At 38.4% G+C, this 18,256-nt stretch overlaps 1 protein-coding gene across 3 annotated transcripts in view; it reads right to left on the bottom strand.

The window, feature by feature from the left end:
* The window catches only part of Sos1 (SOS Ras/Rac guanine nucleotide exchange factor 1), an 84,035-nt gene that overhangs the window by 46,506 nt on the left and 19,273 nt on the right, over positions 1 to 18,256 (bottom strand). For 2 of the 3 annotated variants that reach the window (XM_034514159.2, XM_076942326.1), the window contains exons 3-8: positions 13,151 to 13,282; positions 11,527 to 11,691; positions 9,722 to 9,931; positions 6,999 to 7,142; positions 3,291 to 3,401; positions 3,113 to 3,211 (exon numbers count right to left, since the gene is read on the bottom strand). In XM_034514159.2, the coding sequence (XP_034370050.1) occupies positions 3,113 to 3,211; positions 3,291 to 3,401; positions 6,999 to 7,142; positions 9,722 to 9,931; positions 11,527 to 11,691; positions 13,151 to 13,282 (861 nt within the window). The remainder of the gene's footprint in view (positions 1 to 3,112; positions 3,212 to 3,290; positions 3,402 to 6,998; positions 7,143 to 9,721; positions 9,932 to 11,526; positions 11,692 to 13,150; positions 13,283 to 18,256) is intronic. The other variant, XM_076942325.1, reaches the window with a different exon arrangement.

An 18,256-nucleotide genomic window follows, 5' to 3' on the forward strand; every position in this document is an offset into this window, starting at 1 on the left:
GGTGGGGGGCTGTTCACTGAACATTAGAACCTTTGTAACCTACAAATACATTGCTGTATTAGATAATTTTGCAAACCTTCTTATATAATAGTGTATACTGACCAGTTCTTCATTTATTTAGATTATGTCATGATACCAGCTTCTCAAAACAGAATCTGAGGCAGCTGGGAAGATAGCTTTGTTGGTAAAATGCTTGCCTAAGTATGAGGACCCAAGTTCAGATATCCACTTAAAAGAGTTAGACAGTACACACCTGCCTTTAATCCCAGAACTCCAGAGGCAGAGGCAGGTGGATTTCTGTGAGTTTGTGGCCAGCCTAGTGTACATATTGAGGACATTCAGGGATACAGAGACCTTGCCTTTAAAAACAAACAACAACAACTACAACAACAACTACAACAACAACAACAACAAAAAAACCCTCACAATCAGGCAGCTATAATCTCAGCATTGGCAAGGTAGACACAGGCAGACCCTTGAAAATGACTGGCCAACAATTCTAGCTGAATTGGCAGGTTCTAAGTTCAATAAAAGACCCTGTCAGATACACAAAACTAAGGTGGTGAATAACTGAAGACTTTTTTCAGTTCCCCAATGTTGACTTCTGTCACTCATACATATGCACCACCTACCCCCAGACATACACAGTAATACACCCTGAAAATTCTCCCCAACAAAAATAAGTTGAACAGTATACCAACAAATACAAACTGAAGTACAAGGAAGACTGGCAGATGGCTTGACAGGTACAAGTATTCAAGGTTGATCCCCAGGACCCACAATGGTGGCAGGAGGGAACCTCTGGCCTCATGTACACTGTGGTGCACTTGTGTGTGCATTTGCTTGTGTATACACATGTAAAATAAATAAAAATACAAGTCATGTATTAATTGTGAAAGAATCCAGAATGGAAAACAGATGAGTATGTGTGTGGACTCACCTGTCCCCTGTTCCATGTACTACATACCATGTACTACTGTTCCATGTACTACATACCATGTACTCCTCACTCTGCAGTGCAGTGTAAGTCAGGAACCAGGAACACACACAGAAGAAAAACATTAAGTCCTAAAGACCTGAGAAATCTTAATTATATAATGAAAATTATCCCCCACAACTCCCCAAGGCAAGGTCTCATTCTGTAGCCCAGATTCGCTTACAACTCTCTATGTAACTTTGCTTGTCCTCGAATTCATAGTCATCTACCTGCCTTAGTCTCTCAAGTGCTGGTACTGTAGGTTTGATCCACCATACTCAGATAATTTTAAATAGCATTCTTTTTTAAAAAATAAATTATTTATTTAGAGTGTGTGCATGTGTGTATGTGTGTGCACGTGTTTGCTTTTATGTGTACACGTATGGAGATAGGTAAGAAGAGCAACTTGCAGAAGTCTCTCCTTCTACCATGTGGGTCCCAGGAGTCAAACTCGTAATTAGGCTTGGCGGCAAGCACAACCTCACCGGCCTTTCTAATTTTTTTTTTTTTTTTTGAGACAAGGTTGAACTCTGTTGCCTAACTTTTTTTCTTTAAAAACCATTTTGAATTATGTGTCTGTTTGTATGCCATGTGTGTATAGGTGCCTGACAAGGCCAGAGGAAGACACGGGAGCTCCCTGAATGTGGAGTTGCAAGTAGTTTATTAGCTGCCCAGTGTGGGGTTAGAAACTGAACTCAGGTCCTCTAGAAGAGCAGCAAGTGCTAAGCTATCTCTCCATCCCTTAAGTTTCCTTGTGTCTGTGTGTGAGTGTGAGTGTGTGTATGGATGGGCATTCTTATACATGGAGGTCAGGAACAACTTTGTGATACTGGTTCTCTCTTTCCACCTTGATGGGAGCTTTAGGGACCAACCTCAAGCAGTCAGGTGTGTGACTAGTGCCATCTGCAGTGCCATCATGCAGCTCTTAATTTTTCTGGATTTTATAGTCTTTTAAATCCTCATCAAAGCTTTTTGCTTTTATTTATAAAGTAATAAATTTTCAAGTTTTATGTGGCTACTTGTCCTTTAGAATTTTTTTACTTAATATTTTTAACTATGATCAGTTGGAGAACTTTTACTAGTATACAAATTTACTGCTTTAAAATAATAACAATATTGACACTGTTACAATGCTGAATGATGAAAATTTATTGAACTAACAGTTTGTATTACTTTAGTCTTATTTTCATATTGGGTCCCTGAGGAGAGTCCCTGTAGCTACTGAGGTCCTCAGATGGAGACTTGGATGCATATATACACAGCTGCTTTCAAAGAATCACCCATCTAAGCAAAAAGGCCACATGATTAAAAATAAAACTGGGCTCTTCCTGTTAGTGGCCAGAGGTGACCTGTGAAGATGGTTCACCAGTCTCTTGACCCAGATAACCCCACAAAACCATGCAAACCAAGAGGTTCAAACCTTCGTGTTCACTTTGAGACACCTAGCAAACTGCCCAGGCCATCAAGGGAGTGCATATCTACAAAGCCACCAAGTATCTGGCGGATGTCATTGTAAAGAAGCCATGTGTGCCATTCTGGTGGTATAATGGTGGAGTCAGTAGGTGCGCCCAGGCCAAACAGTGGGGCTGGACAAAGGGCGGTGGCCAAAAGTGCGCTGAATTTTTGCTGCACATGCTTAAAAATGGGAGAGTAATGCTGGACTTAAGGGTTTAGACGTAGATGCTCTAGTCATTGAACAAGAAAGGGGAACAAGGCACCTGAGATGCGCAGACAAAGCTACCGAGCTCATGGCTGGATTAACCCATCCATGAGCTCCCCTGCCACACTGAGATGATCCTCACTGAGAAGGGACAGATTGCTCCAAAGCCAGAAGAGGAGGCTGCACAGAAAAAGTTATCCCAGAAGAAACTGAATGACAAAAACTCATGGCACGGGAATAAATTCAGCATAAAATAAATGCAGATAAGGTAAAATAAATAAAACTGGGCAACTACTTTACAGTTAAGTTGTAAAGTCAGAAAACATGCTATTCTTTTGGAAAGTTACTTAAAATTGCTTCTCAGCTAAACAAAGAAAATGAATATAGACTCACGTATGTGGATGCTCACATACGTTTGCAAATGAAGTGGCAAACAATGACACTTGAATGCTTTATAAATAACAGAGTTTTCTTACCTTCAGAAGTTCAAAGTAATGCAGACAGTGATACACAGGGGCCAGCAGCAGCCGGGGCAGGACATACTGAACTGCTTCTTTGAAGCCTTCGCCTATTGACTAAAAAAGGAAGTGATTTAGTATTTTTTAAGAGTTTACTTTTCTAACATTGTAAAATTTAATTTAACAACCACTATACCTGCAAATAAAGTGCTGCCCCAGGCTTTGATAACTGACTAAGAAAACGGTCATGGAATCCAGGTCGTAAAATATCCCGAGCATATGATTCATATGGGTCAAATGCCAGTTCCTTAAAAAAAAAAAAATGAAGACAGTAAAGTAAAAATAATCATAAATAATAAATGATCCACCATACAAAATACTAAAGATTAAATTATAAACATATCTACAGAAACATATTTCGTTTAAAGACTCCAAATAAAAATTGAATGGCTATTATAATTTTAACAGAATAAATCAATTTTCTCAAGTGAAAGAATCCAGTAGACCTTTCTTCTGAGTAGCAGGTCACTGTATGCTATGCTGCTTCTCGATCAAAGGTTGCAGTGGAACTAGGAGTTGTCCTAAGAGTAGGCTGACTCAGCCTAGAAAACAGCACAGATGAGCCTGGACAACGAACAATAGATGTCTATAGCTGGGTACATAAGACATGAGCATTTAGAATGCTGATGTTAGATATTTATTTTTTCAAATGTAGTGGGAGGGTTGGAGAAATGGCTCAGCAGCTAAGAACACTTATTGCTCTTGCAGAGGACCCAGGCTTGGTTCCCAGCACCCACACAGTGGTTTACAGCCATTTATAACTCCAGTTCCAGGATATCTGATGCCCTCTTCTGGCTTCTGGGGGGTACCAGAGACATATATTGTACAAAACTTGTAAGCAAAATACATAAAATAAATCTAAAAAAATATTTTTAATTTTAGACATTTACTTTCCTATTTTTGTAAATCAAAAGTAACTGTTTCTATCATGTAAACCTCTGTTTTCATAAAACTAACTTAATCCAAACTGCAAAAAAAAAAAATCATTATTAATATACCAATCACCATTAAGGTCTCATAGCTAGGTCTAAAAGAGTATGATGATTCTGAGGAAACACAAAGAAGGTACATTGATTTTAGCACAAAGAATAGGGCCCTCCCCATCTTTGATCCAGTGCCCTATTCCAGTTATAAAACTGTTAAGAGGGACAGAGATAGCCTAGTGAGTAAAGACACCTGTGACACATCTGTTGACAAGTTTGATGACCTTAGTTCAATCCCTGGGACCCACAGAGTGGAAGGATAGAAGTGACTTATGCAAACTGTCCTCCGACCCCTACTACACACCACACACATGCACACACAGCACTTCAGAATCTAACGTGTTCGCTTCTGCAACAGCTAATTCTAGAAAGAGATAAATGAATGAATGTAGTAGGCAAGAAATAAGACAAGTGATTTAAGATATAATACAAATTATGTGTTAATTACCTTTAGTACTGTTTTTAAATTACTTTAAAAGGAGTTAATAGAACACCGTATGTGAACACCTTGGACTAGAGCTCTGGACACCATAAGGTGCCATGTGGCAGGTAACACTCCAGGCCATCCTGCTTTCTTATTCCTTGGTTCAACTCATAATTTAATTATTAATTTGTTCTGTCTCTACTGATCAATGCAATCTGTGCCACATGCCAAAACTGTAATTCCCTTCGGTTTCATTGCCTGCCTATACTGGTAGCAACTCTGACATTCCTATTTAATGAATCTAAATATGTGACAAAGCAAGTCTCCTCCATGTGCCATTCCTCTAGAGTGATCTTGTCTCCTCTTCTGAGTAGGTGGTAGGTAGTGGGTGAGACAGTCTAGATAGGATCTCACTGGATAGCTAGACCTTGCAATGCAAGCTAGGCTTCATGGACCACACCTCATTTGTACCCATTAAAGATCAGCTTGCTGTACTCTGGCTATTCTGTGAATGATTAACATGAATGTAATATTGAGTTTTCCATCCACAAACACAGAATAGCATGTATGTATTACCATTCACTTGTACATTCCATATCAACCTACATATTTTACAGTTTTCCTTAACAGGTCTTATATACTTTTAGTTAGGCTTTTGAATTTTACTATCATCATTATCATTAGTAGTAGTAGAATCATGTTTGTGTATGTGTGTACTGGGGTACACAGGTCAGAGGACAACATTTGGGAGTCAGTTCTAGGGACTGAACTCTAAGGCTGGGACTCCCCCAGGGACCAAGCTCAGACTGTTAGGCCTACACATCTCACCTGCCCTATTTGCTTACTGTGTCCTTCTGAGACGGGGTACCTTTTGCCTGTAAAAGCTCTATGTTCTGGCAGGTGTAACAGCACAGGAATTCTGGTCTTTTTTCTAAACCAATACCGTGAACTCACCTAATATTTTAGTATATTTTCTTGTATTTGCTAACTATTGACTACAAACAAGACAACCCTGTCTATTTCTGTTCCATTTCTAACCTTTTGTACTATGCAGTCCCTGTACTAGTATTCATTTTCAGTTCCTGAATTCTCCTGGAGGCTTCTACCCGGAACACTGGTTTTGTCTATCTGTTTTCTGAGACAGAACCTCTGTGCTGGATAGTCATTTGTCAACTTGACAAAAGATTGAGTCACATGGGAAGAGAGAACCTATATTAAGAAAAATACCTGGATTGGTGATTGACATAGAAGTTCCAAGCCCACTGTGGGTGATGTCATCCCTAGGCCTAAGTTCTGAGTTATATATGAAAGCAAGCTGAGCAAGCCAAAGCTGCTATCCTCCAGTCTTTTGCAGTTCCTGCCTCTAGGTTCCTGCTCTGGCTTCCCATGATACATTGTGACCTGTAAACCAAATAAATGCTTTTCTCCCCCAAGTAGCTCTTGGTCATGGTGCGTTAGCACAGTGAGAGAGAACTATAAGAGTGTCACACAGCTCTAGCCTGGCGCCCAACTTGCTCTGTATGCTCTTGTAAGCTGAGAATGATACCCACCTTCTGAAACCCCTGCATCCACTTTGCCACTGCCTTAATTATAGGGTTACATCGTGTGTACCACCATGCCCAGTTCATATGGCCCTGGGAACTGAACCAAGGGCCTCATGTGTGCTGGGAGAGTTTACCAAAAGAGCTAGATCCATGGCTCTTTAATCTCCCATGAGCTCAGCACCATTATACTAAAAGATTGAATGAGTTTTAGAGCAAGACAAAAGTAAGAAACCTCAGAATGACTACCAGTGATGACTTATTACAACTCACAATTAGCATTGGAAATACTCAGGGTTACCAGACTCCCATGGGATCTTAACTGTCTGTGCCATGGACCTGAGTTTCGAAGCACCTCATTGTTCAATTCTAAAATTTAATGTGGCTATCACATACTGGTTATTTTACTATGTAAATGGAATTAGCCAAATATTTAAGGGATATTATCTTAGGTTTTACAATAAAAATTTGAGTCTTGTTATTGTTATTCTTCTTATTTTACAAATGTGTATAAAGAAGCAAAATGTCAGTAACTTACCTGGAGCCACACATGTAACACCCAGCAGTGCTCTGTGACTGTGACTGTGACTGTGACTGTGACTGTGAAGACAGGGACCCTACACAAAAGCTTTTCTCACTCACAAGTGGGCTTGCCTTGAACTTTCTTTCAAAGTTTCAGAGTGAGACACTGGGATTGGGTATAGTGCTTGGTAACTATTTCTGTACTTGATAACAGTAATAAATGTTGACCTACTATGAAAAAGAAGCAATGGTAGATCAGTTAACTACCTGTGACTTAAACTGGAAATAGGAATTAAGAACCCCATTTTAATGCAAATGTACTTACAAACAGACTTCTTTTGCTATATAATTGACAATATAATTGATATACTTACTTCTGCTAAGTCTTCAAAACAGCTTCCTACTAGTGGGTGGGGACTGCCTTCATCTGTCATTTCAACAGTGTCTTCTATATGGCCCAGCAACTTCACACTAAGTTCATGTATATCTGCTATACGACTAAATATGTTTTCTACATCCTGTGGAGGAGAGGGAAAGAAGTATTAATTCAGTCATGTTTTATAACAAAAGATATCTTTTCAGTAAAAAAAAATCATTTTATAATCAAGGTTTAATGTAGATATTGAGAAATTTTAATGACTTACAATAAAAAAATACTTTAAAATTCCTTCTTTAGTGATATACAATTAAGAAATACGTCTCTCTACCAATCATTTTGCTTTATTTTGCTTTAGAACATCTTCACACTCTTTTTACTAATCTTCAATACAGTTTAACAGAGAACAGGACTGTGCTATTTGACTCTGCATTATATCTGCTGTGATACAACATTTTGGTTGAAGTACAGGAAAAGTACAGCTTTATCCAGATACATAATTTTACCAGATGTGTAATGGGAAAATGAAGGAATATTTTAATTGTCTATTCAACTGTGATATTCTTGTTTTCTGTGTAACATCCAGTTTTTCTATCAATCTTTAATTAACATATCATAAACTGGTTTTCTGAGACTGAGGATGGAGAGGGTTAATATGGATGGGATATAAAGAAATTGTCTAAAGCAAAAAAGTATTTTGTATCAGCAGGGTTAAATAAGGAGAAATGAGTGCATACGATCTCACCAAAAAGCACATTTAAAGCACGTATGTCTTCCTGTGTGTAGACCATGTAAGTACACTATAAAATGTATTTACCATTGAGTGGCTTTCAGTATACTTAGACTATGGTCATCTCTGCAAAAGACAACCTAAACTCATTAGCAAAAGTGACTTTCCATTGTTCTATTTATAGTCCAGAGCCCTGGTGTGTGCATCTACTACTTGGAACATTGTATGCAAACACATCAAATGTTATTAAACTGACACTAATAAAATGGTCATTTTGTACATTTCTTAGAGACCATATAATTTTACACTGTTCTATTAAAATCTGTTGATTACTATTTTATCAGTGGTTTTTATTCTGTCAATTTTGAGATATGGTTTGTATGCAATGAGATACCCCTACTTTAGATGTACTGTTCGGTCAGACTGTATACAGTTATTCCTCTGTATAACTGTAACCTCATAACAGTCACTATTCACAACATTTCCTTGTCTTAAAAAATTTCCTTATGGGAACTGGAGAGATGGCTCAGCAGTTAAGAGCATTGGCTACTCTCCCAGACAACCTGAATTCAGGTCCCAGAACCCACATGGAGGCTCTAATCATCTATTAACTCCAGTCCCAGGAGAGCCAGTGCCCTCTTCTGACCTTCACAGGAAAACAATCACACATAAAATAAAATAATATTTTTTAAAAAGTTCCCTTATGTCTCATCTGCATCAGCTTCCACCATCCTCACTGCCAGAAAACGAGTGTTCTCAAGTCCCCGTGACTAGAAGTCTCTGTTCAGAACATTGTCAAGTAGAGACAAGTCTTGTGGATCCAGCTTCTCTGCTTGTGTTCTGAGGTCCAGCTATATGAATGTATGCATAAGTACTCCACTCTTTATTCTTGGTGAAAAGCCATCCACTATATGAGCAAATCACAATTTCTCCTCACAATTGGTATGCACTGAGTTATTTCCAGTTTTGAGCTATAAAATAAAACTGCTATTTTGTATGACCTTGTTTTTGTTTCTTCTAAGCAAAAAACTAACAGAACAGAATTGTCAGAAAATGTAGAAGTGTGTTACAAAACCATCCAGTCTTACTGACTTATATCTTACAAGTAACAATGAAGTTTTACAAACCCATGAGCAGTCACTGCACATCCTTCTCAATATCTGATACTGTTTAAGTCTTTCTAATAAGTATATGGAAGTATCTCACTATGCTTTTGATTTGCTGAATACCATTTAGCAAATTTGATTGTTGATTCTTGTGAAAGATAACTTTCTCCTTTGCTTTTTTGAAAAGCAAATTAAATGAAACAATTTAAATGCCATGCATCTCATACATTTAAACTAATTCAATAAATAGTGCTTATCATATTTACAAACTAATTATAAAATCTAATTATTTAATTTTTTAATGGTGGAAACTGAACCCAGGTTTCCTATGCAGATTAGACAAGTGCTCTGCCATGGGTTGTACTCTCAGCCCCTCTCATTATTGTTTCATAGTCACTCACTGCTGTACCAGGAGCTCCAGAGCTGGCACTGTCCCCATCACTGATCACTCTCTTGGTTTAGCAAGGTCAGTATGGGCACTGATGCTCTTCATCTTAGGTTTCCAGCTCTGCCCTGACCAGGGTACTGTCTCTGACTCATCTAAATGTGGTGTCCAACAGTACAGCTGCTGTTGATAAGTATCATTTAAATGTCTCAAATAAGTCAATTGAATCAAAAGTATCTTCCACCTAAACAAGAAGCTTTATTCCCTGAAATAAGTGGATTATTATGTGATTTCATTTTCACTTACATAATTGGTCTGTTTTAGATTTTGTCTTTCAATTTCTGATGTTTAATCACTTGAAACTGAGTAGCACTTTATTTGTGATCATGACTATGTCCCACAACTTTAAAAACTGACAAATCAGAAATGATGAATTATGTAAGTTCAAATTTGAAGTGAAATCTAACAACACATGCAAAAACAGCATAAAATATACTTACATACGATGAAAATAATTTGGAATTAGAGACAAAGGGTTCTCGAAAAACTTTTATAATTAGATTTAATTCTCTTATATATTGTCGAATTTCTGCCATGAATGCTTTTACCAAATCATAGTAAGTTTGTTCTCCTGAGGTGGAAGGCTCTTCATCAGTTAAAGATAAGATATTTATATCTTCTACATCTTGATGAAACATATCCATCAATACCTATGTAGTCAGAGATAAAATAGAAGTGTCAAATAATAATGTAGACTCATTTGAAGGTAAATGCCCTAGGAATTCCTTTTTTTCTTTCACAAGGGGATCCACATGCCATGTGTGTGGGGATGAGAGGACAAACTGCCCTAGAATTTGAATTGGCCTCTAGAGAAGAGATGGCTCAGAGGTTAAGAAAAAATTAATGTTCTTCAGAGGACCTGGGCTTCATTCATAGCACCTACATGGTGGCTCACAATCTTCTTTAACTCCAGTTCTTAGGAATCAGATGCCCCCTTCTGGCCTCCATGGCAACCAGCATCAACATGGTGACAAACATACATGCAGGTAAAACATCTACACACATTAAAAACCAAGTTTCTTCAAAAAGTTTTCCACTGTTACTCTTGCTGAAACTCACCCTTCCCACTCTTGTGAACTTTGACAGTGTCACTGAAGTAGTTTACCTTAGGCTACAATATAAGTCACCTTTCAACAACTCTAAAGTGAAAGTTTTAAAAAATTTAAACTTTAGAGATAGGGCCTCATATAACTGAAGCTAGCCATAAAGTCACTATGTAGCCAAGGCTGGCTTTGAATTTCTGATCTTTCTGCTTCCACATGCATATTTCATTCAGTCTACTCAGGACCAGAAACCAACTCCAAGGCTTTATGCATTCTAGGCACACTCGCTACCAGTTAAATACATCCCAGCCCCCTTTTAACATGGTTTTCTGGATCTCAGTTTTGTGTGAGCACATAATAGATACTCAAAAATATTTTACTTCTATGATTCATTTAAAAAGTAGCAAGCAAGAGGGTTAGACAGATGGCTGAGTGGTTAAGAACACATAATTGTATCAGTTCCCAAAAGCCATGTCAGGCAATTCACAACTGCCTATAACTTCAGGGTTCTGGTATCTCTTCTGGTCTTCACAAACAACTGTGCTCATGTGCACAGCATGGCCCCTCCCATGTGCCACAGAAGTAAAACTGAATCTTTTAGCAGATGAGCTAGAGAGGTGCCTTGGCTGTTAAAAGCTCATGGCTTGCACAGAGCACCTGGGTTCAGTTTCCAGCACCATAAAATCTCTGAAACTCCATTTCTAGGTTATCTGAGACTTGTTCTGACTTGTCTGAATCCCTGTGTGTACACTGAACACATAAACTAATCTAAGTGCACACACATACACATTTAAAACAAAGTAGCAAACATTTTGTATTCATTTTCAATTGTAATCATAAATACCAAGTACTTTATCTCCATTTAAAAATATCAAAATACTTAATTCTTCAGACCAGATCATCTCTTTCACTTTAAATTATTCTTTTAGAATAAACACTAACACATATAAGGAGAGTCTATAACCAGAATGGTTAGAGTGTGAGGCAAGTGGAATAGAATGCCATCAGAAAACATCTTCTTTCCTCAAAAGCCACTTAAGTACCGCCCACCTCTGCCTTATGTCCATACAGTCACAACCTGCATGCATGCTATGACATTTCTTATGCAATGCACAATTCTATTCTTTCTGAAGAATATATTAGCATCTAATAAACCATAAGTAAAATTTATGAATACAACACACAGAAGCTGATTCTCCTACCTTATCAGCACACATTGCCACTTTAATGTCTTGTTTTGTAATTTCATAATGCCGTATATTTCTTACATAATTCCCCACCAGCTTTAAAATATCTGCAGAAATGTATTCTAATACTGCTACTATGTAAACAGAAACCTGGTGGTCAATTTTATAACCTAGAACCTCCTGAAAAATTAAAAGGAAAGCATGTTTAAACATCATATACAGAAATATTGATATACCAATTACAAAATAAAACAACATACAACCCAGCTTAACTTTCACTGAAGCCTGTCATTACCAATATTCAATGATTTAATTTTCACTGGTTCAATCATGAAAAATACACACACACACACACACACACACACACACACACAAATTGAAGGAAGTAAGCTTTAAAAAAAAGGAAGTAAAGTTGTCTCTGGTTATGCACAATCCTGGGGCAGCACACATCCCTGTGTAAGTAAATGGCCCGAGCCACAAAGCCTGAGCTTGGTGTAGGGAGCCAATGGTCGATTACCAAGTAGGAATGCATGGAAGAAACCATACAAAAGAATGTTTATACCAGCGGGGCGTGGTGGCGCACGCCTTTAATCCCAGCACTTGGGAGGCAGAGACAGGCGGATTTCTGAGTTTGAGGCCAGCCTGGTCTACAGAGTGAGTTCCAGGACAGCCAGGGCTACACAGAAAAACCCTGTCTCGAAAAACCAAAAAAAAAAAAAAAAAAAAAAAAAAAAAGAATGTTCATACCAAATGAGTGACAAAATATTGGCATCCAGGAATAGCTATGCGTCTTATGCTCTACCCTTTCCCACGGAACCTCATGACACTCTTGGCTTTCCATGAAAAACAGAATTCAAAACACAACAAAACTCTCCATGTATTGTGCTACTAAGCATATTAAATGATCCTATTATTAGGCTATATAGAGAGTATGTTCTTTTGTGGAGCTACAAGTTCCCAAAGGAAGATGAATTCTTTACAAGCAAGGAGAAAATACAAGGCATAGCAGTGCACGCCTCTAATCCCAGCACTCGGGAGGCAGAGACAGGAAGATCACACATCTCGGGCCAAGGCCAGCCTGGACAATGATGTAAGACCTTGTCTCAAAGGTAAAAAAGAGAAAAACTTTTACTAAGGTTTTAAATATTACAATAAGGTGTTTATGTGTGAGAGAGGGAGAGAGTTGTTTGTCATGGCAAAGAAACAAAACTAGCACTAGTAGGATTCTTGGCACTTTTCTAGTTCTGGGGACATTAAAGTGGTTAACTTATTTAAGCAGAACCAGCTTGTTTGTTCCACAAAAACCCAGATACTCACTGCAGTCTCACAGCCCTACACAAAATGCTAACAGACTTTAAAAGCTTTATAGGATACTTAACTCTGACCAGCAAGAGAGAAATTTTTACGATTTTATTTTTTAGTCACCCTGGGGTAAACAAAATCTATAATATAACTTTTCCAAGTCTCTTGGATTTGTTCTTACTATTGGTATGAAATGACTTGAAACCACATTGTGTTGCCTACTCTTTACTCATCACCACAGTGCCCCCTTACCTCAGCATAAATCCCTGGAAATTCAAAGGATTTTACTGTTCAGTTATTTTACTTTTCATAGGTAACATGGCTTATTTCAGCTTACCCTTAATAAATGATGAATTCTTTCTGCTGGCAGGGATAAAGGGTTTCTTCTCTTCCTCTTTTCAATAGCTGATTGGGCATCAGCTATTGCCCACTTATCAATTGGATGAGGGAAACTTTTTTGAACACGTTCCTTAGAAAAGAGGAATAATAACTAATAATTAATAATAATAATGTTAATAATTGATAACTAAGAAACAAAGTACAGTTCATCACTTAAAATTTACTTTTAAATAAATATACAAAATTGAGCTTTTCACATAATTTACACTACAAACAAAAATCCTGTGGTTGTCAATGTATTAAGTTTCTTAATGAGGTAACCAAGGGACTAAACACAGTTTTTATGACCAGGTACACCATACCCTAAATTCCACCTTCATTAACACTAACGGCAAGGCTGGTACGTCACCTTAAACATCACTCAGTTTCAAGGAAGGAGACTACACTTATTTAGCAAATACCAACTCTAATAAATTTTTATTTACTTCATCCTTACTTTAATCCCAGTTATAAATTCAAGTAGCATTTTTAAGTAAAACCTCAGAGATTTGGTTTTTTCACCCATCATGTGAGAGTACTTATCCTCAAAACTGTCTTCAGGTCGTGAGCCTCAGTGCTTTGCATTGTTGCTAACTGTGCCTTAACATGGTGGGCCTGCCTTTAAAGCACAGATCCATCTTTAGCAGACTACTTCAATTCTAACATAGAAGTTAGTTAGTTAAAGAATGAGCCATTAGCTCCCTCAAATGTTTAAATTCCACTTGCACATACCTCAGTTAGAGCCAATAGAGGGCGCTATTACAAAACCTTTAACAAATTCTCAGTATTCAACTGGATAAATTCAACAGTGCTCCTTGAATGCAAACCTGAATTAAAGTTGTATCAGTAAATACACTGCCATGGATACTCTAGAGCTAGGTGTGAGGGAGATATAGATGCATTTAGCACATCCTAGGAGCAGATTTGTAAGCACTTATATAATCTCTTCATTCTATGTTCAAGGCTGCTCAGGTACCAATATTTAAAATTTCGTTTTAATTAAATTAGAAATCTAATTTAATTAGAAGTCAAAGGATTCCTTGTAGTTAAAAATTGCAGTAGTGGCTGGGCAGTGGTGATGCACGGCAGTGGTGGCGCACACCTTTAATCCCAGAACTTGGGAAGCATAACAGGCAGATCTCCAGTTCAAGGCCAGCTTGGTCTACATAGTGAGTTCCAGGACAGGCAGGGCTACAGAGAAACTCTGTCTTAAAGAACAAAACAACAACAAAGAAACAAAGACACAAACAAACATATATTAAAGTAGCAAATCTTTATCCTTTGTGATAAAGGTGATAAAAAAACAATGTCTAAAATGGTGGCAAAGCAAATGGCTGGGAGTGGTGGGGGAAGAGATACAAAAGAACATCCAAAACACAAAGCTGTACTCTCTCCTCCCCTTCCCACGCTCTCTGGTCACTCATGCACAGAGCTTTGGCACCCAGGGCTTTCCGCATCCCAGGTTAAGTGTTCTATCATGGACTTGCAGCTCTTCTCCAGCCCTGAGTCCTAATACTCTAAAACCTCAATTCAGAGTGCATGAAAGTAGACGGTGAGGATTACCTGAGGGAAGAAAAGCCAGCAAAAAGGAGGGGCGAGGGATAGTATGCGTGAAAACAAGGTATAAATAAGTGACATACACATGAAAATGCTGTATAAAGCCCCATACATCCCACGTGACCATGAGATGGCTCAGCACAGAACATGCACTTGCTGCACAACCCTGAAGACTTGATATGAGTCACTTGATCTCAGAAACCCACGGGGAAGGGAAGAATAGACTCCAGAAAATGTCCTCTGACTTTATGCACACTGCATGCATGCCTACATTAATGTACCCTCCCCTCTTCCTTCCCCTCCCCACCTCTATCTCTCACTCAAACACACAATATTATATATATATCTATATATATAATATCTATATATATTATAATATATTATATATAATATAATATATAATATATATTATATATTATAATTATATATAATATAATATATATAATCTATATATATCTATATATATCTATATATATCTATATATAGATATATATAGATATAGAAGCCACTACTTTGTATGTGAACTTAAAAAAATAATTAAGGAGAGAGAAGAGGGAGGAAGAGGGAGAAGGAGAAAAAAAATGCAGTAAAAAATACTAAATTTCCATGCTGGTGAAGAAAGCCCAGCAGGTTAGGGCACTGGCAGCCATGCCTGATGATCAAGCTTGATCCCCAGAACCTATATGGTGGAAGAGAAACTCCTAAAAGCTGTCCCTTTATGCAAATGTGGCATGTCTGCATTCACATACAAATAAACACAGTAGTTAGATAAGAAATTTTCAGTAGTTTACATTATACCCTTATACAGAAACAGAATTGAAATAGGGCTTCCTAAATCAACTTTGCCCTTATTTTATGAGGCACACTAGTCTTTTCTATTCTACTTCTTTTTGGATGATCAATGCACTAAAGTGATTTTACAGAGAGCCATCTCTCCAGCCTCAGAAAATTGATTGTTTTCCCTTGGGTCTTCATTTATGTCAATTCTGTTCCAAGGGTCAATTTTCAAATACGTAAGCAAAGAGAAAAATACCCCCCATACCCCCGTAGAATTGTTGTAAGATACAGAATTTTATAAAATAGCACTTTCAAATTATTAAATTTCATTGGTTAAAACCAAGTAATGCTCTTCCAAAAGACCTGCGTTTGATTTCCAGAACTAATGTCAGATGGCTCACAACTGCCTATAACTTCAGATGGAGGGGATTGTCCTAACTAGTTTTTTCTCAATTTGACACAAACTGGAGTTATCAGAGATGAGGGACCCTTAACTGAGAAAATGCCTCCATAAGACTGAGCTGTAGGCAAGCCTGTAAGACAGTTTTTTAATTAGTAATCAATTGATGGGGGAGGGCCCAGGCCATCTGTGGGCTGGTGGTTCTGGGTTCTATAAGCAAGCAGATGGAAGAAGCCATGGTGAACAAGCCAGGCAGCAGCACTCTTCCACGGCTTCTGCATCAGCTCCTGCCTCCAGGTCCCCCCACTCCCACTCCCCTCCCCCATCTGAGTTCCTGTCCTTACTTCCTTCCACGATGCACTACAATGCCATTAGGTAGGGTAGGCCAAATAAACGCTTTCCTCTCCAACTTGCTTTTTGGTCATGGTGTTTCACTGCAGCAATAGAAACCCTAACCAAGACAGGGATCCAACTCCTTTGGCCTCTGCGTACCTGCACTCATGTACACACCTACACACAGATGTGTACAGATACAAATAACTGTATGTAATACAAATATTTAAAATAAAGCTTATTACTTAAGTGACTTGTTATTTCTATTAGTGATATTCTTACATATTCTTGCAAAAAAAACTATCTCCAGCACCAAAACCTACACACGAGAACTTCATATGGCTTTCTGTTCCTTGTTTGTATTAAAGATGAAATTAAACAAGCATATTTCTGTAATTATATATAAGAAGATCTGATTTATGTTTGCAGTGTCAGCAGACTAGCAAATTTCTAGAATGTACCAACATGATCATAATAAGCAAGGAAGATTTGTAAGCTCTTCCTAGAAGTCTGGATTCTGCCAAACCATGGAAGAGTAGAGCCAGGATCAAAGAAAACCCAAGTGAAATTGCTAATGTGATACAGAGTCAGCCAAGCCTCGATACTCAGGGTCGCTGTGGAACAACAACATAAACAGGCACTTAAAAGAAATTATGAATTAAAAGTCTGACTTTACAGAAGAAACCAGTCAGGCCTGCTAGGAAACTCATGGAATCCCAGCAACTGGGAGATCAAGAGTCATTCTTGACGACACAGCAGTTGAGTTCGCAGCCAGGCTGAGCTGTCATCCTGTCTCAAAAACAACACAAAACCAAAACACCACAAAGAACCTACTGTAAATGAGTTAAGAAATGAGAATTACCCAGTACATAATATTTTCTAAACCTGTCTAAACATGTCATTTGGTGTTCGTCCCTCCCCCCTTCCTCCTTCCCTCTCTCCCTTCCGATCCCCCCCTCCCAACCTGGGGATGGAACCCAAGGCTTCCTGTAACCTAGTCAATAAGCTATATAGACCCCCTCATGTCAACGTTCCTAGAGACTCATTTGCCTCAATTTAAATCCAGATTTCCCTCAGGACTTGGACTATAACACACGTGCCAGGTTCCACTGCTTCTTTAAAATCTTCCACACCCAACTAACGTCCTGTGACTTGCAGGAGTTAAAGGTAAGAATAAATATAGTACTCTCTGGACTCTTTTTTTGCATAGCCCAGGCTAGCCTTGAACTCCCTATGTAGTTAAAATTGAAAAATCTGGAAACCTGATCCTCTTGCCTCTACCTCCTAAGTGCTAGTATTAAAGTTTGAACCATAATACCAGTGGTCAGAATCTTAACTCTTCTAAGTACCATCCATACCTTGGAAGCCTTCAGCTCTAGTCTGTCACCTCATATCCATGTCTGCTTTGTAACTTTTACCAGTGAAATTGTAAGTTCATCCTCTGACCCCAGTGTTTTCTATAACTCTTCCTCAGATAGTTTCAGATATTTTATTATCAGCCCTTTCTTTGACTCTCTGAAATTTAAAGGAAATGTTTTGGGATTGATTGAAACCTTTGTGTATATTCTGTTTGTATGTATGTATGTATGAACAGGGATCTCTGTGAGTTCAAGACCATCCTGGTTTACATAGTGAATTCCAGGACTACATAGAGAGGGTTTGTCTCAGACCATTCTAGTAGTAACATAAAGTTGTTTATTTATTTATTTTATTGGATATTTTCTTTATTTACATTTCAAATGTTATCCCCTTTTCTGGTTTCCCCTCCAGAAACCTCCTATCCCATCTCTCTTCCCCCTGCTCTTATGAGGGTGCTCCCCCACCCACTCCTGCCTCCCTGCCCTGGCATTCCCCTACACTGGGGCATCGAGCCTTCATAGGACCCAGGGCCTCTCCTCCCATTGATGCCCAACCAGGCCATCTTCTGCCACATATGCGGCTGGAGCCATGGGTCCCTCCATATGTACTCTTTGGTTGGTGGTTTAGACCCTGGGAGCT

Source organism: Arvicanthis niloticus, chromosome 11, assembly GCF_011762505.2.
Source record: "Arvicanthis niloticus isolate mArvNil1 chromosome 11, mArvNil1.pat.X, whole genome shotgun sequence".
Lineage (NCBI taxonomy): Eukaryota > Metazoa > Chordata > Mammalia > Rodentia > Muridae > Arvicanthis > Arvicanthis niloticus.